A 25896-nucleotide genomic window follows, 5' to 3' on the forward strand; every position below is an offset into this window, starting at 1 on the left:
TCTCCTTCCACCCCACTCAGCCCAACCCCGCGACATTCACACCTCGTCGCACTCCCCAAGTCGTCCGCCATGTCCACCGTTTTCAGGGAGCGCGAGCGGGAGCGGGACTGGGAGACGACCTCATCCCGCGGTGGAGGTCGCAGCTTCACCACAGTAAAGCGATACAAAATTCCAGATCGAAGTTTAGAGGAGGACACGTATGAAACCGAAATGCACGTCGTCCACCGTGAGCCAGAGCGTCGCGAAACTCGCGAAACCCGCGAGTATATTATCGACGACTCGTCCCCGCGAGAAGTGCGAGAGTATCGCTTCATCGAGCGGGAGGTAGAACGTTCCCCCTCTCCTCCGCGCCGGGAAATCCGCGAGTACCGCATCGAGCGTGAGATAGAACGCTCCCCGTCCCCTCCAGCTGTACGGGAGTATCGCATCGAACGGGAAATTGAACGCGAGCCCGTGAGGGAAGCCCCCTATGAGCTGGAGAGGTATTCCAAGTCTACGGAGTTTTTCCGCCCTGAGCAGCCGCAGCCTATCATCATTCGACAGGAGGCCCCGCAGCCCATCATCGTTCAAGAAGCACCTGCGCGGCAACAGATCATCCTGCGCCGGGAAGAGCCACAGTACGAAATTATAGAGCGCTCGGAAGTCGCAGAAGAACGACAGGTTTCCCGCCGCGAGCCTCGTAGGGAGGAAGACTACTACTACGAGCGTAAAGTCAAGGAAGTCGACCGCGGAAGTCGTCGTGAGGAAACATATTATGATGAACGGGAATATGGCCGTGACCGCTACCATGACGATCGCGGATACTACAGCGATGACGATGTTGTCTTCGTCCGCAAGGAGAAGGATACTTGGGGTCGTGAACGTGACTCAAGCCCTCATCACCGCCGCCATCTCGCGGAAGGTGTTCTTGGTGGAGTAGCTGCAGCTGAACTTGTTAGGCACCATAGAAAGAGGCAAGGTGATGATCCTGGTCATCACCTGCGACAAGCAGTCGGTTACGGTGCGTTAGGGGCCGTGGGCGCTGAAGCGATCAGCCGCCTCAAGTCTCGCTCAAGGTCTAGTTCCAGGGAACGACGAGGGCGTAGGCATCACCGAAGTCGATCATCCTCTAGGACCAAGAAAATCGGGACTCTTGCTGCTGTTGCTGGCCTCGGAGCTCTAGCCTACGCTGCGGGACGAAGGAACAACAATAATACAACTATCATTGAAGACCGCCGAAGCAGGTCAAGGAGGAGGAGATCCTCTGTCACGGCCATCACTGAGACCGAAAGGGTCAGGTCTGAAAGCAGACACATGGATCCAGAACACCGAAATCGTCGAGCCGCACAAGTTGGTCTTGCCAGTGCTGCAGTAGCTGGCCTCGTCGAACGCCACCGAAGCAAGTCGCGCAGTCGCAAGGGCGAACGTAGCCGTAGCCGTATTCGGCAGGGCGTGCCAATTGCTGCCGCGGGTGTTGCCGGGGCCGCCGTCACTGGATTGTACGAGAAGCACAAGGCTAAGAAGGAAGCGAGGGAAGTATCAAGGTCAAGGTCAAGGTCAAGATCAAGATCCAGGTCGGTACCCTCCGGCACCCGGCGGCGTAGCACAGCAAGTGACACAGCCCTTGTAGAGTACGGTGGTGATCCTATTTATACCGATGCGGTTGCGAGCAGCCATCATCGGCGGTCGCTCAGTCGAGATTACGAAGACCCAGCCGATCATAGGTACAATAGACGTCGGAGCTCGTCAAGTTCCTCCTCGGGAGGTAAACGCCGACGTCATTCAAGTCGCAGCCGAAGCAAGAGTCGCACTCGGAAGGTGGCGGAGACAGCTGCCGTTGCTGGTGTAGCTGGATTGGCCGCTCACGAAGCTGCGAAGAGGCGAGATCGGAAGAAGGCTGAAAAGGAACGACAAAGTAAGTTGATATCCCAACCACAGCAAACGAAATTGTTGCTTAGATCCCCTTAGGACAAGAAGATTCAGCCTATTCCACTGGAAGCTACAGCCCTCCCCCAACTACTGCTGCAAGTTCAGATCCACGATATTTCCCCGAGACAAATTACTTTCCCCCTCCCCCAACCCAACCCGTAGAGGCTCAGTACCCCCAAGCTCCTTACAACCAGTATAACCCAGCCGATTATCCCTCACCCCAACACGCTCGAGATGCCCCCACCAGTTACCCACCACCCCCAATGAACCCGGAACCTGGCAATCCTTATGCTCACGACCCTAGATACCGGCGCCCGGATGATAATGTGAGTGCTCCATCAGACCCCGAGCACTTCAATCGTGGTGGGTCTAGGCTTTCGCCTGCCCATATTGCTCACGTTGCTGATTCTACATCGCGTACAGATAGTTTAAAAACTTCCTCTCTAGTTCCCCCATCCCCCGTCCAAGCCCAACCCCAGCCAACAACATCAAAGTCTGTTCAATTCGACCTCAATCTAAAAGAACAATCTCCTGAGCGACCATGTCACTCTTCTCGAGATGATACAGAGGATCATAGAAGGGGTAGACATCGCACTGCAGATGACACTGACAGTCGACATCGTGACGACTCTCCAGACTCGGTCGGGAGTGGCGAAACTATCGATCTTCCACCACGGTTTGACCAGTATGGGCGGCGCAGAGCGGACGATCCTCTAGCCGACAAGTTGGAAAGCGTTCTTAACGGGCTTTTTAAGTAGCTTTTCTTTCGATGGCCTTGGCTTTTTATCTTTTTTTTCTTTCTTTGGTGGCTGGTTGTTTTGTTTCATGTCTTCGGATTTCTGGGGGATTTGGATTTGCCAGTCCGAACTTTTCTTTCCTTATACACGTCTCCTCCGCTACATAATCCTACTTTCCCTCCTTCCTACAGAATTCAAGCACTTTTCTATTCTCTGTTTCTGGTAGATGGTATGGACTTTTTATGAGACTATGAACGAGCGATGAAGATAGATACCTTCACGATTGTTATGCAAATTTTACCCATCTTAAGGAGAATTAGACTTTTGTTCTGTATAGATGAGAATCCAAATTTGACTCCTTCCCCCACGACATTCAATGGGAGCGCTTTTCGCGCTTGACGTGACGACTAGAGCCCCAGAACTAAGCATAAGGCCGTGTTGTCTCTAAGTCTTGGGCACCCGTAGTGAAGTTACAATATCACGTAATGCCAAAAATGGAGATCCCCAGTCCATAAAAAACCCTCTTGCATTATCATTTCTTCATAACTTTACAAACTACACTTCTTGAAGGTATCTAGCGCAGGTAGACTTTACTCAAATATGCCCAAAAATTTAATAGTCCGTCCCGGAATGATCAAGAAAATGCCCAAGCAAGACTTCGCGGTCCCATTGAAAAAGACCCAAAACACGTGATAGGCCGTACCATCCCCGAAAAGTGATATGGTGTCTCCCAAAACTAAAAATCCAGACTAAACCCCCCACAACCCCACCCGTTTTGTTTTTGGAAAACCCTAAGCACCTGGTTTGTTTCGTTGTTTGAGCCTTGGGCAAAATCATTCGTTTGCTGGCTCTGTGTCGTGATCCAAATGGGTATATAAAAATACAGTGGTTGATTGTTGCAAAGCGCGTTACATGTGAGGTGCTTGTGGTGGCGTCGATGATTGCTGCTGCCGCTGTTGAATATTATTCTGGGCCATGTTTATATTGTTATTCATGTTCTGCTGCATCTGCTGCATGTTTTGTGGTAGTCCGGCGCTGTGGGGTGATTGCATGTTGCTCTGCATATTGTTCTGTAATCCGGCGCTGTTGGGGGGTTGCATGGTAGTGTTAGCTTGCTGCTGTCCCATGGAGTTTAGCCGTTGTGGTCCCGGGGAAACTTTCATCTGCTGGGTCTGTCCTTTCCATCTCGGATAGAGGCCCTGTAGTTTGATGTACAACTCAACAAGTTGGGGAGGTGATGACGGCACGGCCATGATGGCGGGCCCGGGCTGTATGGGCTGGTTGGGTTTGTGGTTCTTCTCGGCGTTCTGTGCGAGGAAGGCGAGGTTAGACTGGAGCCGGCGCATGCACCTAGACTTGCTATTAGCATATGTAAGACGAGATGGCTGGGTCGAGGACTTACTCGACGTACTCCTTCGAGGGCTGCTGCTTGTCTCCGTCTGGCTTTCCGTCCTGGGTTGGGGGTTGTTGCCCAATGTGCCCCGCCTTGCCCTGGCTCTGCAGGTCGACTACCTCTTTGATCAAAAGGTTGTTAATCTCCAGCAGCGTCGTCATGCGCTCCTTCTCCCGGGCCTGCGCGACAGGGGATACCGGCGACTGCGGGACGGCCCTCACGGGCGTGTGGGTCTGCATCGGCTGCGACATCTGGGGCTGGCTTGTCGGCGTAGCGGTGGCCATCGGAGAATGGTGGTTGGGTCCGGCGAGGCTGGGCGAGTGCTGCTGTTGAGGAGTAGCATAGGGTGAGACGTGGTTGCCGGCGCTCGAGGGCGACTGCGACTGCTGCTGGTGCTGAGCAAACTTCTGGGCAGCGGAGAGGGCGGGCGACGAGAGGCCCTGGGAGAAAGGTGCGGTTGAGTAGGGGTTCGGCGAGTGGATGGGCTGCTGCTGCGCGTGGTGCTGGAAGTTCTGCTGCTGAAGGGCCACTGCTGCGTTATTACTCGTCAGCACTCCAGGGGGCTCTCTTGGGCAGTTTTGGGTGCTCGGAGGGGGAGGGGGAAGCGACTCGGTCGTTGTTGGCTTACCTCGTGCTTGGTGAAGCTGGTTCTGCGACAGGCCTCCAGGCTGCGTCACGGCGCCACCGCTGGTCGTGATGCTTCCGCCACCCATGGCCGCGAAGCCACCTTGCTGGCCATTGGCGAAGGGAAAAGGCGATGCAGCGGACTGCTGGAACCGGCCGTGTGGGTCTGCGTACAGCTGTTGTTGTTGCGGGGAATGTGTGGGCTGGGCGAGGTGGGCGGACGCCGACGTGCCTGGAAGGGCGGTGGAGAAGGGGCCGCCGAGGGAGGACGGCAGGTGATGCTGTTGGCTATTGAAAGTTTGGTAATCCATCGGACGCACTCAGAATCATTGGGTGCGTCGTACAGCTCGATTTAGATTGGGGTGGCAGATGGGATGGGATGATCAGGGAAAGGAATAATGTGATAAGGTTGGGTGCCATGGCCGGACTCGAAAGCCCCCCATCCACCGCTTCGGCACGAACGCGCTGGTGGCGGCGACACCCAGCACGACATTCACTGCACGCGCACGCATTCTGGCCCGCTTGTGAAGGGGAACGGCACAGGAGGAGCAGGACGACGATTTGAGCGCACGGCAGGGACCATGGACAGCGCAGATATCCACGGATATATCATTTGGCAGCCTCTGCGGGCGCCCATGTCTCATCGATCATCGCCATTCACCCTTCTGACGACTCGACGCCATCAGGATCCCTGTCGCGCTTGGCTCCGCTCCGGAGAATATGTAAAACTGGCCTCTATCGGTCGAACGAGGCGCATCTAGATTGGCAGGAGAACGCTGCAGTCCACCTAATCAAGACGCCTTCGTATCGTCATGAATCCCCCTCTCCCATCAATCAAATGTCGCCGTAGTTGGCATCCCCTTAACGACACGATTGGGGCCGAAGGAGGTCCTCCCAACTGCATCCTGTTTGGTAGTGAAACATTCGAGGTGTAACTCCGCCGTTGGCTATTCTCACAGGACCTATTCTCACGGGACCATAAGCGAACGCGAGTCCGGCAAGGACGCGGATCCAGTGAACTTGGTTCAGGACTGAGTAAGCCTTTCAGCGGCACCTTCCACGATCCGCTCATGAAACCATTCATACTACACAGAGGTGCCAATGAAGGAGATTAGATTTACTAAGTGATAGAATAGAGGTGGAGGAACCTGATAAATCCTGCATTAATGATGTACAAGGAGTAGAATATACGCAAGTCACTCCCGAAACACTTCCTCTCGGGTTTGATTCTCCTTCCGGCGCAGGGCTACAAAGTAGGCCTCTTTAGACTCCTGATTTGCGTCAGTGTATGCAAGTGCAAGTACGACATGGAAACTGTACACTTCTAGATGAGTCTGGCTTTTCCCGATGCACTTTCGAGAATAGTCTCTTGAGTTTCGTCTCCAGCGCTTTGTCTTCCGATCCTTGGTAAAATTTACACAGAAAGTGGCCACCGACGCGCAGGGTGTCAAAGGAGAACTCTAGGGCGGCCATGCAGAGGTCCTACAGGTGATTAGCAACGACTGCTAGTTTGGTAAGAATGGCGGCTAGAAGAACTTACCATGCTGCCAGCATGGTCCTTAAACGCGATCCCGCTTGTATTCATCATCCTGAAATATGGGTCACTAAGACTCCTTTTATGAAATCCAGTTGTCTGGTCCCAGGGTTCGGACATGTCACTCAGCACTACATCAACGACCCTTCCATCGCGCCGATCCCTTTCCTTCCGAGACAACTTGCCATCCCGCCCGTCTGGGTGGTCTCGTTCCGCATCAAGCTGACCAATTGACTCCGTCTCTACTCCTTCCAAGTGTTCCCGTCGCCCAATGTCAATATAGCCTCGCTCTATCTCTTCTGATTCTGCCTCGGTGAGTCCCTTGGACCCATCCTCTTCCTGGATCGGCAATGCAGTCTGTCTATGAGGACGTCCAAGATTTGGATCTTGTACATATGCTCTGACCTCCGCTTGTATCGCTGGGGACAGGAAATTGCCCTGTATCGTGGATACGCCTTTGGGTGGTTGTGTGGGGATTATATCAATGCCAACGACGCGACCGTCAGGGACTGTGCGATTAACCGCAACCTAGGCAATGTTAGGAGCTGTAAAGGCGTCAGAGTGGGTGCAAGAGCGGACCTGCGACCAGGATCCGGGAGCGAAACCCTAAATACCATTAGCATCTGGCCAATTTGACGGGATATGAACGTATCACCAGATCCACAACTGTCTGACCGGGCTTGAAGAGCTTGTACTTTTCATTCATCTAACGAATGTCAGCAATGTCCTGGACAATTCGAAAAGCTATTGATTACCTCAAGAAGCTTGAATGCAGCTCGGCTCTTCAGACCTTGCACTCTCGCTTCCTTAGCAAAGAAGTCCTTCCCTTGGCGAGACTTCCACCTTGTAGAAGATGAAGAAGAAGCATGTCTTATTGGAGAAGCAGTCGGTCGAGAATGTGAACGGCACGAAGAGTACTTCGAAACAATAGAGAAACCAGCTGCAGGTTTAGAGAAAGAGCCTAGGAGTAGACTATCCGTCAATCGCCGGAAGACGCGACGTGACAGCATGAAGCGGATGTGAGGAGCTCGACATCAAAGCACATCATAGCTAGAACTTTTGGGGGGTTGAAGAGCTGTGGCGGTGGATCGACGGCGCCAACTGTGGCGTTTAAGGCTGTCCGTGGTCCAGCTTCAAAGTTATAAATTCGACCTCTCTTTTTCACTACCCATGGCACTTGGCTCTGGTTCGCAGTTCTATGAAAACACGTGTTGTCAAGTCTGGGTCTGTCTTCGCCAACGATGAAATTGCCTTTTTGAAGGAGCAAACAGTAGTACCATTCAACACACATCAGGAAGTTTATACGCTGTTAAAGTGACTACATTTTCATCACGTCGTCTCCAAGCTTTCACGTCTACAAATCTTCAAGGCTGTTTGCAAAATTGTGGCCTAAGGCTCTTGTCTTGCCTTTCGCAACACTTGCCATTCTGCTATGCATAGGAGGAACATTTCCCAAGCTAAACCAGAGTGAACGTTATCGTCTGGCTCGGCAAGTAAGGCAATCACATCGGCCTGTTCCGAGTTTATCTTACTATCAACCGATCAAGCGACAGTCTGATACTCCTAGAGTCCGATTTATTATCGCCTTAGGCCTCGGTCAGTCTAATGTCTTTGCTTCTTCCCGGCCGGCGATGCACCCCGCGCGGCCTTACGTGCGTGTTGAAGAACCCCAAAGAACGAATGGGTGACTGTGTGGCTGCATTGCCGATGAGATCGCTTCCGATAGAAGCCATGTCAATGCCACTGAAAGAAGTTGACCGTCACGGCCGTCGATGGCATTGGTAGCTGGAATCATCGAATCACGGTACCGTTTCCGAGCGGCTGTTCATTTCCGCAGCGTGCTTGAACGCCTCTCGTAGCACGAGACCTTGATCTAGAAGAACCGAGGGGATGACTGTACGGCGACGACTTTAATGAGGCCCCGTGACAATGGGAGTCCGACATGGAGTGCAGCCGACAAGATGAGGCTCTAGATTGGTGAAGTGCTGGCTTGATGGCTGGGCGCAGAGCGAGAAGATGATTCGTACCGCGTGAAACAATCGTGAGTAGCTAGCAATCCAGGCAATGCCTCGCGACCCCTGGCCTGAGTCGGGGACGGCCACGCGCAAGAAAGCGCCTGTCAGGCCGGGGCAAAGTACCGCAATGAAGGTGGGCCGGGAAAGCAGTGAAAGGTTTATTAGAGGCAGTGGCCGCCACTCTGAAAACGGCACGCTAAAATCTCTCAAGGCTTTCCTCATTCCCGGGTCGCACCTCGAACTTCTTCATCGCAAGCTTCAAAGGCCCGCCACTGCCAATTCCCGCCGCAGTCCCGTCCACAACTATACACGCTTCCAGGGCCATCTCGCTTCGCTCCTTGGATGGCAAAGGCACTCGCTGACACCCTTTCCTTTGCGCATCAACTCCGCGACGACGACCCATGACCTTCTCACCGCGTTGCACGACTTCTCTATTCCTTCGCTAGGCGTAGAATTGCTCAGGCAGCGCGCAGCCTGTTGCATTCGGCGTATTCCTGCCGCTCTTTGGCGTTTCCACCCGTGACTGACGATGAGCACATCGCAAAGCTCCGAGGAGCGACCACGACAAATCGGCACTATGACTGCTCTCCAGTCAGGCCCTGGGAACAGCGGCAACGTACGTGTAGAAGTCCGTTTGAACCGGCAAACACCCATTAACAAGTCTCCAGCCCGCAACTCTCACTCCTCCCGGCGACTCTGGCCTTGAACGCTTCAAGGAAATCGTTGCGCAACCTGTGCTTGCTTCTTTTATCGCTGGTGGTGTGGCTGGAGCCGTCTCCCGAACCGTCGTGTCTCCCCTAGAACGCCTCAAGATTTTGTTCCAGGTTCAGAGCGTTGGCCGGGACGAATACAAAATGTCGGTCCACAAGGCACTGGCGAAGATGTGGCGAGAAGAGGGCTGGAGAGGTTTCATGGCCGGTAATGGCACCAATTGCATACGTATAGTACCGTACTCTGCTGTCCAGTTTGGGGCGTATAACTTTTATAAGAGAGTAAGTTGCATTTTGGATATGTTCTTTATTTGATAAGCTTTCTGAATACCGAGGTCGAGTGGAGAGGTTCAAGGTCGCTCACTAAGCGAAACGCAGTTCTTCGAGGAAACACCAGGTGCGCAATTAAGTGCCTATAAACGGCTCCTATGTGGTGGTCTTGCTGGGATCACCTCCGTTACTTTCACATACCCATTAGACATTGTCCGAACACGGTTATCCATCCAATCTGCATCCTTTGAGGGACTAAAAAAAGATGTGACGAGCAAGAAGCTTCCAGGAATGTGGGGGGTCCTAGTTTCCATGTACAAGAGTGAAGGTGGCCTTTTAGCGCTATACCGTGGAATCATTCCTACTGTTGCCGGAGTAGCTCCCTATGTTGGTCTCAACTTCATGGTTTACGAGATCATGCGGACACATTTCACCCCCGAGGGTGAAAAGGATCCGAGTGCGGTTGGTAAACTGGCGGCAGGGGCCGTCTCTGGAGCTGTTGCTCAGACTTGCACCTATCCTTTGTATGTCTCTCAAGGCCCTCATTTGCCCATTTAATGCTAACCTTAGGTCCAGTGATGTTCTACGCCGTAGGTTTCAAATCAACACCATGTCTGGGATGGGTTATCAATACAGGGGTATTGGAGATGCGGTCCGAATGATTCTCAAAACTGAAGGCTTCAGGGGCTTGTACAAAGGCATCGTCCCCAACCTTCTAAAAGTCGCACCCAGCATGGCCAGCAGCTGGCTCAGCTTTGAATTTACTAGAGACTTTGTCATGGGTAAGCGCCGAAGCAGCTTCCTATAGTCCTTGCCTCTTCATTGCCCTTCCTATGGCTCCCGCACCCTACCACGTCGTGTCATGATGAGCACTCTACCCACCCATCCGGGGCACGATAACTCAACCATTTGCCGACCTGGATATTTTGCGGCGGGGCATTTTTGCATTACACGACAGTTCTGGATGAGATCAGAATCTTCGCCAGTCGTCGTTTCTGGGACCAAGGCCACATCGCCGTTTCCCAACTGTACAATCCCTTATTCATTTTCCTATGTCACAACATTTTGCATCAGGACCGGTATCAGGGCTAGGGTAAATCAACTTTGGGAGTACCCCTTTTCTTTACACATGAATAAGCGACGGCGTTTTACTGCTTTCATCGACACGAGCTTTTTCAATATCAATGAAAACGTTACGTCGGAAATGGGAGGAGGGAATCTTATTTGTAGAAACACATTTTAGAGGGTAAACTGCGTGGAGGACTGCACTGGCTCGGATAGAATTGTGTTGCGCTTCTTGCGCGTTTTCACGGAGATGTTCTTTTCAGTGGTGACGAGTATGTATGTATACACAGAAAAAACTGGAGCACGTGACGTAGACTTGGAGCGTAGGTAGGGTAGAATACTAGGCGGTTTGTGAATTTCATGTGCTTACTTGATGATCAACTAGTTAGGTCATCACGACCACGTGAATGTATCCCGTCGTGTCCTCGAGGCGAGGTCGCGTGTCTGAATGCATCCCATGATGGAATTATTCCGTCTGAGCAACGGCTAGCACTAGTACAACGAAGATTTGGAATCTTCATCGCGTAGAATCTAAGCCGCAAATGCTACGTCAACCCACCCACTGAAAGATCTCCTAACCGAACACCGAAGCCTTCGTTTTGATTTCTTAGTTTGAAGGTGATGGTGCTTTCAAGCACTCTTCCCCCAAGAAATAAAAGACATAGCCTTGAATGTACCTCTTAAATAATATCATTATAGATTGGACCTTTCATTACATTATCATGAGTTGGTGTATGTTAGAAGCGAGTGACCAGATAATTTGACGCCGTTTGGGTATCATGAAAGTCTGAAAGACATAGAAAACACTAAACACTTCGACACCCATTCCCTTTTCTGCTCTTCGGAAACGAATAGTCCACCACCTACCATCATATCCATTTTAATTCAAAGAAGAGATACAAATACAGATGAAATAAAAGGAAACCTTGTCGTCCCCCCTGTTTTAGGTCGATCGAGTTCGCAGTTGCGATCACGACATGTCCTTACATGTTCTCAATGACGTGCGCATTGATAGCGCTCTGGAACCCCTGGTTTCCATGACCATACTCATGCTCGGCGCTCTGTGCACCATACTTGCTGGGTCCCTCGCCATGGGCTTCAGCGGCGGCGAGCTGAGATTGCACAGTCTGGTTCTGGGCGGGTAAGAAGATGACCTTGGAGTTGGCTGACTTCGCCATGGACTGCATAGCTTCGAGATAGCGGATCTGCATGGCAGGAGCAGAAGACAAGATGTCGGCGGCCTGGCGCATCAACTTGGCGCTCTCGACCTCGGCGCGGGCCGCGATGACTTTGGCCTCACCAGTCCGCTTAGACTGCGCTGCCATGGAGAGGGAGTCTTGGAGCTCCTGGCTGAAGATGATATCTTTGATGAGCATGGACTCGACCTCGACACCCCAGCCCAGGGCGATATCTTCGATGATCTCTCGGATGGATTGGGCGATTTCCTCACGGCGCTCGATCACGTCTTGGAGGACACGCGCACCAATAACATGACGAAGGGTGGTTTGTGTGCGTTCGATGAGTGCCTGGCGGATGTTGCTAATACCGAAGGCGGCTCGGTGGGGTGAGACGATGCGGTAGTAAATGACGGAGGTGAGATGCAGAGAAACATTGTCCTTGGTCATGCAGACTTGCTTGGGTACCTCTGCAGCAACAATCAGTTCCTAGTCATTACCATCAGCAGCGTTGTGGGGATACATACCGACGATCTGGATCTTGACATCGACCTGAATTAGGCTCTCAGACAGAGGATTGACCTTGACAAGTCCAGGATCCACTGCGCGCGAGAAACGTCCGAATTTGGTGACCAGGCCAACATTGCCCTGATTGACGGGCTTGTAGGGGTTCGGGCACACAATGCAACAAGGAATAGCTCCAAGAGTGCCAATGCAGGAACCCAGAGTATTGATCATGGAACCATACCAGCCATGCTGTTCGTCATCGTTCTCGTCGGGCTTGATGATGCGCGAGTATGAGGGCTGGAGGTCCTCACGACGGGGCGGCTGGACCTTAATGATTGGGTCGTCAGGGATGCGGCTGCTCGCACCGTTGACTGGAGCTTTTCCGTGGTCGCTCATGTTGGTGTGGGTGGTCGAAGTGTCGATGGTAGAAGAATCAGCAAGAAATGCTCGTGTAGACGACAGCTTGACAGATTTTATCCCAAACTCGCGGGAAGGATATGTCTGGGGAATCTGCGAGTGGTGCAAGATGAGACGATGTTTGTTTAGGACGAGGTGGTGATGGTGAACTTAAATGCAAATCCGTTACGAGCGGGCGGGGAAGCTCCAGGTCCTTGCAAGGCTAGTGGGCCATCAGCGCCAGGGCTTGGAAGCTTATCCCTTCGTGAAGGGGGCTGTGCTTAGAGGAAGTCAACAGATCACAGCACAAGGCGAAGTATCCATGGAATGAGCGATTATTCCCCCTCATTTCAGCAGATTCCGGAGGAGCAGCGACGGTAGCACAGGAATTGCGCAGATATTAACAGCTTCAGAATCGAGGAGATGGGCCACGTCGCGAACGGGAGCAAATCGTCCCGGTACCCTGAGGATGCACGTTGAAACTCGTGATGCAGGCATGGTTAAAGAGAATCGACCCTCACGCCACGTGGATCGGCAGTCAACCAAAGGTCGACGACCACAAGGCACCCTCAAGACACCTCAAGACGCCATGGCGGCAAAGACGGCCGCAGATGTGAACACAGGCCGTACTGTTAGCCCACATCGCTGACGATCACAAGCTTTCAATGGTGCATTGAGTGTGCACCCCAAGGCAGATTTTGTTCTCCGTATCGCACGCATCGATCACTCTCATCCTACGTCAACTCTGATATTCGGATCGTTACCGAAGCTGCTAGGCGCATCGAGTTAGGTCCTGAGCCACACGAAGGATGAGCTAAACGGCTGAGCCTGTCCTGTGGCGAGTGCATATGTGGTTGAGATTCAAGCGCAGGAGGATGAGGCTGGTAACAACGGAAATGTCACCCTTCAGGCACCTCAGGCCGAAGGTCTTAAATTCAACCATGGCGCAGGCTGCTCTTCATGATGGGCGAGAACTGTGGTAAGGATGCATATCTTTTTGCTCATTCCTCTGTCTGTCCTGTACTCTGGATAATTCACTGCTATTTCGCTATCATCGGTTTCTCCTCCAATATCTGCTCTTTTTCTGACTGAACAATGCGTCATTGGATAGGCGTTTATTTCGACGTATGAAATCTTCCGGATCGCATTCAGCGTATTAGGACCGGTGAGTGATTTGCAACGGACAGGGGCCTCATCTCCTGAATCCATCCATCTATTCCACCGGAGCAGGTGCACCGCCCCCTTAGTAAATCTCGCCTCGATACATTGCCCTAAGGCAGAGAGACCATGTGCCCAGAATTCAGAACTCAGCACCAACGCCGTTTGTATCGTGCGACATGTTCGTTCCTCAGAAGCACCACATTAAACGCGCTTATCACTGCCAATGACAGCACTCTATGCTTTCCGTGAGAGACAGATATCACGGTTCAATTGACCAATTTGAGGCAGCACTGTGCAGTGTCCCCCTGCCAATCTCTCATAGGCTGTGCTTTCTGTAGTAGGTTCCAGAAGGTAATCCTTCCAGCTTCCCTCCGTGACCCATCCTGTCTCAAAGCTCAAGTTGCCAGTTCCAGTTCTTTAGATGTGCCTCCTTCTTGGCCCAATCCCAGATCTTCGTTCCTCCAGCGGGAGAACTGCGAGGCAGACACATCTATTATGTAGTGCCCTCAACCTCATCAGGGCATCCCGATTGCTCTCATCTGGAATTTGGAGTCCTTCGGCAGTGTTCCTGGACTGCAGGAGGCAAGATCAAGTGATTAACTTACTCACGCAGGGCTAAGTAACTAAATCAAACACTGTCAATCTCTCTTAACCAACAAAGCAAGGGATATCCTCAGAAGAAATACTCTTTCAAGTACTCAAGGACCTACCAACTCTTGGAAAGAGCTGCCCTTAGTTGATCCCTCCGTGCCGGAACTGAGCACAAAATTCTACCCAACAAGTCGACATATTCATACAACACAGACACAACCCATCACTCCATTATGGCTCAATGCAATATTTCTGCGACTTAACGCCCAGTCTCATCTATCCGCGGTGAATGTATGAGGAGCCTGAGAAACGAGACTCCCCTCCACCCGCCGCTGCAGCTCGCGATGTGTTGTTACAGGTGGGAAATTTGCAAGGCACACTTGAACACTGTGAGCCCTTTTGTCAATACCTTGATCCCCCCCGCCTAGAGGCTCGGTGTCAAATCCACGAAAATTGCCAATCCTAGAGAGCGGCTTCAAGAAAAGTCCTGTCTGTTCTTGAAACAACCAAGGGCAATCAGATAGCCGAAGAATTTCTTTGCCCTCGACTCGTACCCTGTTCGATACTGATGAAAATGGGGCTTCAACAAAATACCGCAGGCTAGGCAGCCAGCCCCCTGACCGTCAGCACAGCGAAGTTGCCTTTTCGACATCGGGTACGCCGAGTATTGTCCTCATTCGATGTTTCACATGCTTCTAGCTTCCAGCCTCCTCTTCGTCGTAGCCTTCGTCCGTCAATCTACCTCCAAACATCACTTGTGGGCTGAACCAAAACTGGCTGTTAGCATCTCGGCTAGTCAAGTCACGCCGGTGCATCCTTAAGAGCTAACCTGATACCCTATGTTCTAATGAACCTCCCTCTAATTCACAAGAAAATCATACGAGAGGCTACCAACGTACAACAAAGGGTACGCTTTCTATAAACCTTAGCACGGGAGCAGATTATAGCGGAGAGAAGAGACAAGTCCTTCATACACACATACAGGATCATTGTTCAATACCGACGTCACGGCCGCTGAAGCGCTGCGTCAAGCACTTGAAATCCAAGATCACATTCTTAGCCAGCACAATCTAACCAGACCGAAACTTGACATGAACCCATTAAACCCCCCCAAAGATGCAAGATCAAGACCCAACCAATTGCCCTTTACGCCAACAAACCAGCCAGAATAACGGGTACGTCGCAGATGTTTCTCTGTTAAAATGCTGACCATACTAACAGACATTTCGACTACTTTAAGATGGAAGCATTGCGCCTATCCTTCTTCAACGGAGAGAATGTGAAATTCTCCTCACTCATCATATTATACCCACCGCTGATGGGACGCGAGGGTCCTTTACCAAGGACACTCTTCCCCAAGGCTCGGGCTGCAAAGATGCTTTTGCCGGCCGTGGGCTTAACCGGCCTCACATCCTCATCATCGTCAAATAACGTCTTTCCCAGGCCAGAGTTGCTGCTACCTCCCAGCTTGCGCTTCTTCTTCTTTTCGGCCGCGGGCTCCTCCATAAAGTTAGCGAAGGACATTAGAGATTTGCGAGGCTTGATCTTGGGAACGAGAGTTTTCTCCTTTGTTGCTCCATCGTCTGCATCCTTGAGCGGGATGATGACTAGAGCGTTCTCGGACGATTCCTTGTCCTCGGAAAGTTCAGATGCTTCTTCAGTCACTTTCTCAAGGGTGGGAATAGCGGTCTTCTTGCGAGGGGGGGGTTTGGCATTTGCTTTGTTGGATGCGGATGGTGCGAGTGGTTTGGGCTTTCGCTGAGAAACCTTCTTGATGGTCTTTTTGGGGGGTGCGGTAGGCGTAGCTTCTGACTCGGGAACCTGCTCCTCTTCTTCCGGCTCTTCAGTGATTGGGCTGGCTGGGGCTACATTGGCCGTACGGTTGAGGAAGGGTGTGAGCGAAAAGGTCGACTGGTCACCAATCGCAACAGAGGCGGCACGCTTGGCCTTCTTTGCAGGGAAACCGTCTCCTGGTGTGCCAAGATTCGTAGCCTCCGGTTCGACTGAGGCCGCCATGCGTTTTCGAGCATTCTTCGCTGCCTTACAGGCCACATCGGTCGTCGCTCTCACGGGTAGCGCACTCTGCGCTTTCAGAAGCTCGGTTTCTTTCTCCTTGAGTTTATCCTTGGTGGCTCGGAGCTTGTCTCTGAATTGACTCAGCTTGTCGTCCAGTACGTTGTTGCGACCTTGTATTTCGGCCAGTGTCCTCTGATATTCCTTCTCCGCCATTCTGTTTTCACGCTTTTGCTCTTCCAAGTCTTTCCGGAGGGCGTCCGCTTGCGGATCATTGGGCGGGCTACTTTTCTTGCTAGTCTTTTCGGCTTTCTGGCGCTCGCGCTTCTCCTGCTCCAATTCCTGTCGAAGCTCCTCCAGCTCTGCATCACGATCGCTTCCTTTCTTAGAGGCCTTCTCTGCTCTTTGGCGTGCGCGCTTCTCCTGTTCGAGCTGTTCACGAAGTTCCTCAAGTTCGGCGTTGCGTTGCTCATCTCGCTCGCTATCTTTACTGGCATATTTCTTGTTCGCTCTGTCTAGCTTCGCCTGGGCGCGCTCCGTTGCCTGCTGTTGGTCTTCGAGTTCGGCCTGGGCCTTCTCTGTGGCCTTCTCTGCCTTCGTAAGAGCAGCATCCAGCTTTAGCCGATCCTTCTTCTCCTTGGCCAGCTCTTTTCGAAGCTCGTCCACTTCGTTCTGGAGTTCTTCGTCCTGTTGGGACTTCTTTCCTTGCTTGGCCATGGCGCGGGCGGATGCACGCTTCTCGTTCTCGACTTCAACTTGTAAGGTGGTCAGCTGGCGCTGTAGTGATAGTTTCTCGGCGAGCAATCCTTGGTTGGACTCGACTTGGGCTCGTAGATGCTCCACCTCGGGCCGTAAGGATGACATCTCGCGGGTCAAGGCGAGTTTCTCGGAAAGGATCTTGTTCGAGTCGGAAGTGACATTCTCCATAGCTTTAAGTTCGGCCTGCCACGTGTGTTAGTGAGAAAGTGCGACCGAGTTGGTGATTGCCCTCCGTACCTTTAGATTTGCGACCTCCCGGGTCTGTGTGCGAATCTGGTTTTGTGATAACTCGGCATCCGCCTTGAGTTGATCCAATTGCATTAGAGCATCATCCAATTCCACTTCCAGCCCATCCGAGCGCGCTTGTTCTTCCTCCAACTGTTCATGAAGATCGTCGATCTGATCACGTAGGAGCAATTGGCTGAGTCGCAGCTTCCGAATCTCTTCGTCCTTGGCGACTACTTGGACTGAGTGCTTGCTTCGTTCAAGACTAAGCTCAAGGCCTGCAGTGCGAAGTGAATGCTGCAACTGAACGATGAAACGTTAGATGATAGTTACCGCTCTTGCAGTCGAAGTCTATACTTACGTCTTCTATTTCAGGAATATCATCTAACTCCATGTTTGAAAACATTTTTATAATTCTGTTCTTTGAATGATGCAGATGAGCGTAAGGCGTAGGACAGGTTCAGAACTTTAGAGGGGTGCGGTCGACGCGTCGATAAACAAACACTCGGCTTGGCAAGACGTTCTGTGCCAAGACGTCGTCTTTTTCTTATATAATCGCTATCACGTGGTAGTAATGAAGGGTCTGCTTATGTAGACGGTGAAAGATGAGGTGAAATAGAATATAAACAAACAGAGCAGTTCGCCACAGTAAAATTCATCGAAAGTAGATAGCCCTGATCTACTTTAGACCCCTGTCAAAAAATCTTGGCAGGTGGATTACGTACGCCCAAAAGGCCACGGAGACCTCAGTGTTCAAGCATCAAGCACAACCGTGAGCTTTGGTTTTCTTCGTCTTTCACTCCTCAACCTACAATGCGGTGGCTACAGATCCTCACGGCTTCGGTCATTCCTTTCACTGCTCTGGCAGCCAAGAAGCCCTTCGGCGACCGATTCAACGACTACCGTGCCAAATCGCTGTCCTCGGGTCCGCTGAAGCTGGACGACCAAGCGTATGCTCAATTGACCAAAGCACCAAGAGACTACTCTGTTGCAGTCCTGCTGACGGCGCTGGAGACGAGATTTGGTTGCACTCTGTGCCGAGAGTTTCAGCCAGAATGGGAACTATTGGGCAAGAGCTGGTTGAAGGGTGACAAGAATGCGGAGAGTCGATTACTATATGGAACACTGGATTTCGTGGATGGCAAGAACACTTTCCAAGCTGTATAACAATCCCTTCCTTTATAATGAAACGTGATTGCTAATCTGCATGTGTAGTTGATGCTCCAGACTGCCCCAATCCTCCTCTTCTTCCATCCCACCGTTGGACCGAATGCGAAGCTTGACTCTCAGCCAGCCAAGTTCGAATTCACGGGCGGGTAAGTGTCCAGTCGTACAACTATTCATCTATACAGTCTAATTCTCCATAGTCCGCAATCCGCCGAGCAGATTCACAAATGGGTCTCCCGACAGCTCCCCGCCGATGTTCCGAAACCTGTAGTGCAGCGACCTATCAACTACATCAAGATTGTTTCTGTGACCACCGCCATTCTTGGTGTGATTACCCTTTTCGCGGTCGCGGCTCCTTACCTTGTTCCTATCCTACAAAACCGCAACCTCTGGGCCGCCTTCAGCCTAATCGCCGTTCTTCTCTTCACCAGCGGACACATGTTCAACCATATCAGAAAAGTCCCTTATGTATCTGGTGATGGTAAGGGCGGTATTAGCTACTTTGCTGGCGGGTTCAGCAATCAGTTTGGCTTGGAGTCGCAGATTGTTGCCGCGATATGTAAGTTGTTCCTATTGAGTAGTGCATTGGCTATACTGATATACCCACTTCTAGATGGAGTTCTTTCTTTCGCCACAATCTCTCTTGCCTTGAAGGTACCCCGCATTGCGGACCCTAGGGCCCAACAATTTGCTGTCTTCTTGTGGAGTGGTGTTGTGCTCTGCATGTACAGCTTCCTCTTGAGCGTCTTCCGGATGAAGAACGGAGGATACACATTCTGGCTGCCTCCCTTCTAGAAACTCAACACTCCGTGAATCAAGAATCTTTTCAAAGGTGACAAACAGGCCGTCCGAATGCTACTAACTGATGCATTATTTGGACAAGAGGGGTACAGGGCAAGATGAACGTGATCAGATGTATTATAAAACTGTTGCGCATATGGGCTTTTCCATGTGCCTTATATCAGGCGTTGGGGAGGAACTAGCGAATTAAAAGCATTTGCTTAAACTTAACACCAAACTGTTTACAGCTATTACTCCTCCCATAACCCAATTTTAAGACGAAGGATTATAGTAAGGCAGCATATGCATTGTTAAGGTCGCACATAAGTAGGAGCTCTCCCGCCGTTTTATCAAACTCTTCCAATGAATAGGGAAACTCCTTCACCACTTTGAGTGAAGAAATGTGCACCAGTTACAACACAGCGTCAATGCATCCTCAGTGAGAGAGCTGGGACCGTTGCATCATGTTGCGAAATTTCCAAACTTACGAGACCGCATTCAGTCAACGCTCGCGTCAGCAGCCCGCTTTGTCATCCAAAGGAGGAGTATATAAAGGAACCAGACAGGTCGAGTCCTCCCGTTTTGTATTCCGTATCCCTTTTAACTATTTCTCTCGAACATCTTCTCTAGGAATGTCGACCACAATGCCCGAGGAGATATTCGAGAAATATCCATCCCTAAAGAAGTTCAAGGACGAAGGGTATTCAGAGGTCCGCTATTTTCTTTCCGCTAATATTTAAACACTTTCTAACTAAAAATAGTGGAAAGGCGGTCGAGAACGTGCACTCCTCGCGTACATCAAACAACACTCCGAGTTCGCACAAATGCATGATAGCCCGTCGAAGGTGTTGAAGGCCATGGATGACTTCGCCAGCCAAGAGGATTTCCTGATCAACATCGGAAGCGACAAAGGCCGCATTGTAGCCGACCTCCTCACTGAAAATAAACCAAAAGTTCTAGTTGAGCTGGGCGGATACGTCGGATACTCAGCGATCCTGTTCGCAGACCAAATGCGGAGGAGTGCAGGAACTGACCGCCCGCCCCGCCTCTGGAGCCTCGAATTTGAACCAGAATTCGCTGCTATCGCAAAGGAGCTGATCGCCATTGCCGGGCTCACGGAAGTTGTCACCGTTGTGACAGGACCTGCTGATGAGTCGCTTCGGAATTTGAAGGCTGACGGCGAGTTGGAGCATATCGATTTCCTGTTTATAGATCATGTCGAGGATCTGTATGAGCAGGATCTTAAGGTTTGCGAGGAGCTTGGGTTGCTGAAGACGGGTTCCGTTGTAGTGGCTGATAATGTGGTGAGACCAGGCGCGCCAAAATATAGAGAATATGTGAGGGGTCACCCAGGGCTGAGGAGCTGGGGTGTGAGGGGACTGATAATGCCTGGAGAGTTAGAAGTTAGTATTCCACTACGTTTCTTGCAACATTGTGCTGATTCACCAAGGACGAACTGGAAGTGAGTGAAATGTTGTGACGGAGTCGTTTTTAGCTCACAAAGTCTCTTCCTATTATTGAGTGTTCAACATTACTATAAGTGTTTTGATTCGGGAGACGCACAAGCTCATATATGAATATCAGAAGGGCCTAGAGATCCTGCATTATCTATGTCATGCACGTGTTAAGATGGTATATTAACGAGAATCCTAACCTCTATTTTAATGGACTTCAGCCTTCCAGTTATTCCTGTCGGCTTCATAGCTGATATGGAAGAGTCAAAATACTGTACCATCGCTTTTGATCATAATCGGGCTCGATTTCGTTTCCGGACGACGCCGTGTCGCAACCTCACGACCAGACTTCCACGTGCCGGCCTCAAGTAGTTGTGCCAGGGTCAAGTCAACTCCGTTCATCCGAGATAGAACCATGCTGTACAGTTTGTCAATCAGCACCAACGTCATGACCCGCCACTCAACAATAACATCATCTCCTGCCTCGAAGAGTGGTAGTTGCCCGCCAGATGCTCTCAAGCCTCGATTGAGTACCTCCTTTTTCAGTGACAGCACTCCCAAATCGACGAAGAGACCACCATTGCGGTATTCAGCTAAGGCGGTCAGGAACTCAGTGTTAGTCCATTGCAAGCCTAAGACTCGTTGAATAGGCACTATTAGGGAGTAAGTAAGCCACTGGGTGAGCTTGTGAAAGGGCTGAATGTATTCTGCGCTGCTGTCCTTGGAATCCGAGGACGTGGCTTGTTTCTGCAAAGTACTTAATGGCCATGCGTCGCCGATAGGGTGTCTGCCGATGGTTGTGCGATCGCTAGGCCAGATAGGGATGATAAGTGACTGGAGGATATCCTATAGTATGAGAATGTCCACTTTTGAAGACTTTCTAGCAGACTTTACAATGTGATCTGGGGGTGGCCTCAGCAAGCTTTCTAGAATAATCTAGTGCGTAGCTAGGTGGACTTACCAACAAGATTTCCTGGGCGACCTTCGGCACCGAACACGTCAGAATGAGCAAGTAAGGATTCCCCTAAACTCCGGAGCAGCCCTGCACGAGTGTCAACACCGGGCATTGGGTTACTATCCGAAACTTGAAACCCTTTTTCCAGTGTATCCGTCTTGAGCTGTTCTAAACCCTTGCCTGTGAGCCATTTCAATTAACACATGAGCACACTTGAAGATCCACAGGTGATTACCGTCAACCAAATGCGTCTTCGCATCCTTCTCCGCTGCAAAAGCCAGCGAATTGAACATGTGTAAGCTAGCCACTGCAATGCCTTCGCTCCGCTCATACTCTTGCTCCACCCCAGGCTCAACGTAACGTCAGTAATCACCAGAACCAGCATCCAAGAGGACAGAGACAAAGAACAGATCGATTAGACGACGGGTGATCTCAAGGTCATCGCACCCTCCTTTCTTCCAATCTTGTATCATGTTTGCGATGCGAGGCACACCACCTACCTCGAAATGCTGCCAGCGGCCATGGGGGGCTCGCACTTGCTTCATTATATCGTCCAGATGCTTTGGCCTGCAGCAGCGTAGATCATCAGTGGAGAGTTGAATCTCTCAAAATGCTGTTGGAACAAGCCATACGGAGCCTTGGAACGTCTTCTATGGTCTATTTCATTGATGCGTTAGATGAGTGCGAGGAAAACCAGGTCCGGGATATGATATCCATTTGCAAGCATATAGGGGAGCTTACCGTGTCAGCCGGTATCAAGTTCTGAGTCTTTTCTTCAAGCAGGCATTACCCACATATAACGATCCAGAAAGCCTGGATCTAGCTCTAGAAGGATAAGAATGGCGCAATCAGGACATAGCCAATTACCTTGACAGCGAGCTAAAGATTGGACATAGTAAGCTTGCAGAGAAAGTCCGAGTAGAGCCTTTCTCCGAGGGTGGGTCATTCATCTTCGTCGGGGCTTGTTGGCTTGCGTTATGCTGTTGGTTCTTTCTGCTTTGGGCCTGGTGCGGGCTTTGCTGAGTTAGCAGCTGTCTTCTTTGAGGCCGCTTCCCCTTTATTCGGCGTTTGCTTGGGTTCCTCGGCGTCCTCACCCTTCCTCTTGCCCTGAGACGGGTTTGGAGATTCCCAGTGCAGCACTCATACTGTTTGACACCTAGGCACTCCGCAACCGACAGCCACAGCAAAGAAGGGAGCACAGTGGCTGCCATGACCTAGGATATTCCGCAGACGGATCGACAAGCTCGATATGTTATACTCCTCTTGCTCTTCTTCTCCGATTTCTGTCGATCGGTTTATAGCCAGCACCCTTCACAGGCTTCTTCAACTTGTAAACTCTCCACTTCATATACCTTCTTGGGCTCCCCTTCTAGCTTCATAATCCACTCAAGGAATCTCCAACTTCCCCTCCTTGAGTGCATTCAGCAATCGCACTTGTGCTGCCATTTTGTCCTTTGTTAGCGGCAGTTCATAGCAGCTAGGCTGTGTAACTAGGCTGTGCCGTGTACCAAACCCCAGCCTGATCCTTTGGTGGGGGAAATTGGTTGCAGGTTCTTGGACTTCTTGGTAGGGACCTTGGGCTCGGGTTGTAAAAGCGCTGTTAGCTTCGTGATTGAAGCGCAGGGTTGACGGTTATCCTTTGAAACCGAGACAGCCACTGTTCATGAGGTTTTAAACGTGTCACCCGGTGCTCCTTCCTGTCTGAGCGTTTCTCCAGAAATACAGGATATCCCTCCTTTGGACCATACCACCTCGGACAGAGCTTTTGCTTGGCTCACTTCTCAGGGGTGCTACATGGAAAGCTGCATCTATCGGTGGACACCTCAGAATTGGGCAACCAGATTTTGTCAGAATCAAAGATGCTGCCTAGATCTCAAATACCACCATCGCAACAAGCTGGCGGCCGCGCAAAGAAGACCCAAGATGCGGTGACATCGATAATCCTCAGCCAATGGCACATTCTGCAACTCGTTGAAGGAAGGATAATAGCCATTAATCGCTTGGACGATACAGTCGTGCTGGATCAGGGTGTTTTGGAGCCTGGCCAGAGCGCTCTTGGGCTTGTTGCAGACATCAAGAAGAACACGTACTGGCTTTTCACCACGCAAGAAATATTCGAGATCGTTGTCACCGACGAAAGTAGAGATGTGTGGAAGATTCTCTTGAAAGCCTAACATTTCGAGGCCGCTTCTCAGTTTGCCAAAACCTCATCTCAGAAAGACTCTGTGGCAACGGCATCCGGCGACTATCTGGTTGGAAAGGCGCAGTATCTTGAGGCAGCCTCGGTGTACGGTCGGAGCACCAAGCCCTTTGAGCAAGTGGCTCTCACTTTCATCGACAAAGGAGAACAAGACGCTTTACGGAAGTATCTCCTGGCAAAGCTGACAACTCTAAAGAAGTCTGCTGTCATGCAGAGAGTGATGGTGGCTACCTGGCTCGTTGAACTCTACATGGCGAAGCTCAACACTCTAGACGACACCATCACAACCAAGGCCGAGCTCTCGGAGAGCATGAACACAGCCGAAACTCAAGACAAACTGTCCGTGATTAGGAAAGACTTCCAGGACTTTGCCACAAAGTACAGGACTGATCTTGATCGCAAGACGGTGTATGGAATTATTAGCAGTCATGGGAGAGAGGAGGAGCTCTTGTTCTTTGCAACCGTTGTCAATGACTACAATTACGTCCTTGCATACTAATTGCAAAGGGAGCGCTGGCAAGAGTCTCTGGACGTGCTTAAGAAGCAGACAAATCCGGATATCTTTTACAAGTACAGCAGCGTCCTGATGGAGCATGTACCAGTAGATCTCGTTGAGATTATGATGAGGCAGGCTAACCTTGATGCTCAAAAGCTCATCCCCGCCTTTCTAAACTACAACAACATCACGAAAGCCCCGCTGAACCTGAACCAGGCCGTGCGATACCTTTCGTTTGAGATCAACCAACATCAATCGACTGATGCTGCCGTCCACAACACACTCATATCAATATATGCCTCACATCCGATCAACGACGAATCTGCGCTTCTCGACTATTTGAAAGCACAATCGTACGCCCACGAACAGAACTATGACGCCGACTTCGCCCTCCGTCTTTGCATACAGCATAAGCGAGTCCAAAGCTGCGTCCACATCTATAGTTCCATAAGCCAGTACGTCAAAGCTGTCGACCTTGCCCTTGAGTACGACGAAGTCGATCTCGCAAGCAGCGTCGCCGACCGGTCTGACACTGAGCCAGCACTGCGAGAAAAAACTCTGGCTTGCTATCGCCAAGAAAGTAATTTCCCAATCATCAGGCATCAAAACCGCAATCGAATTCCTGCGTCGAGTCGATTTGCTGAGGATAGAGGATTTGATACCTTTCTTCCTGGATTTTGTCGTGATCGATGACTTTAAAGAAGAAATCTGCGCCGCGCTCGAAGACTACTCACGCAAAATGGATGAGAGTGAAGAAACCGCCGCACACATTAAAACCGACATCAAGACCCTCGGACAATGCTACGCAATTGTGGAGCCCGGAGAAAGATGCTATGTCTGTGGACTGCCGTTGTTGGCGAGACAGTTCTTCGTATTTCCATGCCAGCACGCCTTTCATAGCGATTGTCTCGCTAAAAAGGTCGTTGAGCTTGCGGGTATTGCAAGAGGCAAGCGAATCGCGGAACTTCAGATGGAGGTTAGTAAGGGGGCGAGTGTGGGTGCAAAGAGGGAAAAGGCGATTAGAGAGCTGGATGCCTTGGTGGGGTCTTCTTGGTAAATTTTTAAGCTCATGTCAATGATCGTTGCTAATAAATGTGCGTACAGTGTGCTGCGTAGCGAAATGGCCGTCAAGTTGATTGATGAGCCGTTTATATCTGCGACGGATGATAGAGAGGAATGGGCGCTGTAGGGGTGAGAGGAGATACTTGTGGTTGAGATATGTTTAGATACCTAACATGAGATAATACGCACGCATTGATAATTCAGCTTGTCCTGCATTCACGTGCAATAGAGATTTAAGTTTCTGAAGTTGTTTTGCTTCGAAAAATTAGAAAGAAGCCCATTTCTATCTTTCATTCACGAAATATCAATCTCCAGCCTGATGGTGTCATGATTAAGATAGTCCTTGTTTACAAACCGATGTATCTTAAACCGTGACTGTATATGCAACCTGCGGTACATGGACGATACGCAGCTCATGTCAAATGCCGTAAGACTGGCAATTCTTGCCGTTAGAAGTTATGCAGCTCGGGCGATATCTTGGTTATTACATCGATGCACTGGGACCCTTGAGCATCAAAAGAGATTAAAGGTAGATATGGCTGCTGAGAGCTTTCGAATTATATCTCCGCACATGCTGAACCGATAAATTTGTACAACTCACAATACTTCAAGTTTCCTTTTCTGAGAGGAGTGAGCATTTCGCAAAGATTTTTTTATGTTAGCGGCAAGGAACCCAATATTGTGTATAACTATTAATCT

General features: G+C 50.8%; 12 protein-coding genes across 12 annotated transcripts; 7 read left to right on the forward strand and 5 right to left on the reverse strand.

Annotated features, from left to right (window-relative positions):
* Positions 1 to 69: 69 nt before the first annotated feature.
* BDR25DRAFT_321042 (uncharacterized protein) lies at positions 70 to 2666 on the forward strand (the record flags this gene model as incomplete). The annotated part of the gene is made up of 2 exons (XM_033691941.1): positions 70 to 1894; positions 1948 to 2666. 2 exons carry the CDS (start codon positions 70 to 72, stop codon positions 2664 to 2666), a joined length of 2544 nt encoding a protein of 847 aa, XP_033554713.1.
* Positions 2667 to 3164: 498 nt separating this feature from the next.
* On the reverse strand, positions 3165 to 5042 carry BDR25DRAFT_250209 (uncharacterized protein). The gene is made up of 3 exons (XM_033686048.1): positions 4667 to 5042; positions 4048 to 4570; positions 3165 to 3995 (listed from the first exon to the last, which is right to left on the reverse strand). The coding sequence occupies exons 1-3, from the start codon at positions 4971 to 4973 to the stop codon at positions 3554 to 3556; spliced, it is 1272 nt and encodes a 423-aa protein (XP_033554714.1). The 5' UTR covers positions 4974 to 5042; the 3' UTR covers positions 3165 to 3553.
* A 780-nt stretch (positions 5043 to 5822) lies between these two features.
* On the reverse strand, positions 5823 to 7298 carry BDR25DRAFT_250210 (FtsJ-domain-containing protein). The gene is made up of 6 exons (XM_033686049.1): positions 6952 to 7298; positions 6852 to 6902; positions 6776 to 6802; positions 6203 to 6724; positions 5983 to 6144; positions 5823 to 5933 (listed from the first exon to the last, which is right to left on the reverse strand). Exons 1-6 carry the CDS (start codon positions 7204 to 7206, stop codon positions 5859 to 5861), a joined length of 1092 nt encoding a protein of 363 aa, XP_033554715.1. The 5' UTR covers positions 7207 to 7298; the 3' UTR covers positions 5823 to 5858.
* Positions 7299 to 8120: 822 nt separating this feature from the next.
* Positions 8121 to 8838, forward strand: BDR25DRAFT_4966 (uncharacterized protein). Its single transcript, XM_033698658.1, has one exon. The coding sequence runs from the start codon at positions 8261 to 8263 to the stop codon at positions 8732 to 8734; it is 474 nt and encodes a 157-aa protein (XP_033554716.1). The 5' UTR covers positions 8121 to 8260; the 3' UTR covers positions 8735 to 8838.
* Positions 8789 to 9999, forward strand: BDR25DRAFT_321045 (mitochondrial carrier protein-like protein; the record flags this gene model as incomplete). Its single annotated transcript, XM_033691942.1, has 4 exons — positions 8789 to 8827; positions 8880 to 9203; positions 9300 to 9715; positions 9768 to 9999. 4 exons carry the CDS (start codon positions 8789 to 8791, stop codon positions 9997 to 9999), a joined length of 1011 nt encoding a protein of 336 aa, XP_033554717.1.
* Positions 10000 to 11239: 1240 nt separating this feature from the next.
* On the reverse strand, positions 11240 to 12334 carry BDR25DRAFT_308729 (stomatin family protein-like protein; the record flags this gene model as incomplete). The annotated part of the gene is made up of 2 exons (XM_033691028.1): positions 11240 to 11901; positions 11959 to 12334. The coding sequence occupies 2 exons, from the start codon at positions 12332 to 12334 to the stop codon at positions 11240 to 11242; spliced, it is 1038 nt and encodes a 345-aa protein (XP_033554718.1).
* A 1287-nt stretch (positions 12335 to 13621) lies between these two features.
* BDR25DRAFT_348190 (uncharacterized protein) lies at positions 13622 to 15258 on the forward strand (the record flags this gene model as incomplete). The annotated part of the gene is made up of 11 exons (XM_033694376.1): positions 13622 to 13659; positions 13687 to 13740; positions 13780 to 13918; positions 13945 to 14087; positions 14161 to 14355; positions 14385 to 14475; positions 14515 to 14570; positions 14611 to 14768; positions 14810 to 14895; positions 14958 to 14993; positions 15034 to 15258. The coding sequence occupies 11 exons, from the start codon at positions 13622 to 13624 to the stop codon at positions 15256 to 15258; spliced, it is 1221 nt and encodes a 406-aa protein (XP_033554719.1).
* Positions 15259 to 15316: 58 nt separating this feature from the next.
* On the reverse strand, positions 15317 to 17477 carry BDR25DRAFT_348191 (uncharacterized protein; the record flags this gene model as incomplete). The annotated part of the gene is made up of 3 exons (XM_033694377.1): positions 15317 to 17041; positions 17072 to 17386; positions 17445 to 17477. 3 exons carry the CDS (start codon positions 17475 to 17477, stop codon positions 15317 to 15319), a joined length of 2073 nt encoding a protein of 690 aa, XP_033554720.1.
* A 254-nt stretch (positions 17478 to 17731) lies between these two features.
* Positions 17732 to 19311, forward strand: BDR25DRAFT_250224 (uncharacterized protein). Its single transcript, XM_033686050.1, has 4 exons — positions 17732 to 18244; positions 18299 to 18399; positions 18451 to 18809; positions 18864 to 19311. The coding sequence occupies exons 1-4, from the start codon at positions 17897 to 17899 to the stop codon at positions 19043 to 19045; spliced, it is 990 nt and encodes a 329-aa protein (XP_033554721.1). The 5' UTR covers positions 17732 to 17896; the 3' UTR covers positions 19046 to 19311.
* A 316-nt stretch (positions 19312 to 19627) lies between these two features.
* BDR25DRAFT_338602 (S-adenosyl-L-methionine-dependent methyltransferase) lies at positions 19628 to 20597 on the forward strand. Its single transcript, XM_033693291.1, has 3 exons — positions 19628 to 19740; positions 19792 to 20433; positions 20481 to 20597. The coding sequence occupies exons 1-3, from the start codon at positions 19663 to 19665 to the stop codon at positions 20508 to 20510; spliced, it is 750 nt and encodes a 249-aa protein (XP_033554722.1). The 5' UTR covers positions 19628 to 19662; the 3' UTR covers positions 20511 to 20597.
* Positions 20598 to 20748: 151 nt separating this feature from the next.
* On the reverse strand, positions 20749 to 21984 carry BDR25DRAFT_321050 (DUF1688-domain-containing protein; the record flags this gene model as incomplete). The annotated part of the gene is made up of 4 exons (XM_033691943.1): positions 20749 to 21330; positions 21450 to 21619; positions 21675 to 21773; positions 21813 to 21984. 4 exons carry the CDS (start codon positions 21982 to 21984, stop codon positions 20749 to 20751), a joined length of 1023 nt encoding a protein of 340 aa, XP_033554723.1.
* Positions 21985 to 23298: 1314 nt separating this feature from the next.
* On the forward strand, positions 23299 to 25324 carry BDR25DRAFT_364859 (Vps18 protein-like protein; the record flags this gene model as incomplete). The annotated part of the gene is made up of 5 exons (XM_033696865.1): positions 23299 to 23586; positions 23656 to 24047; positions 24147 to 24590; positions 24622 to 25188; positions 25240 to 25324. The coding sequence occupies 5 exons, from the start codon at positions 23299 to 23301 to the stop codon at positions 25322 to 25324; spliced, it is 1776 nt and encodes a 591-aa protein (XP_033554724.1).
* Between the last annotated feature and the right edge of the window lie 572 nt (positions 25325 to 25896).

Source organism: Lindgomyces ingoldianus (genome assembly GCF_010093535.1).
Source record: "Lindgomyces ingoldianus strain ATCC 200398 unplaced genomic scaffold BDR25scaffold_1, whole genome shotgun sequence".
Taxonomy (NCBI): domain Eukaryota; kingdom Fungi; phylum Ascomycota; class Dothideomycetes; order Pleosporales; family Lindgomycetaceae; genus Lindgomyces; species Lindgomyces ingoldianus.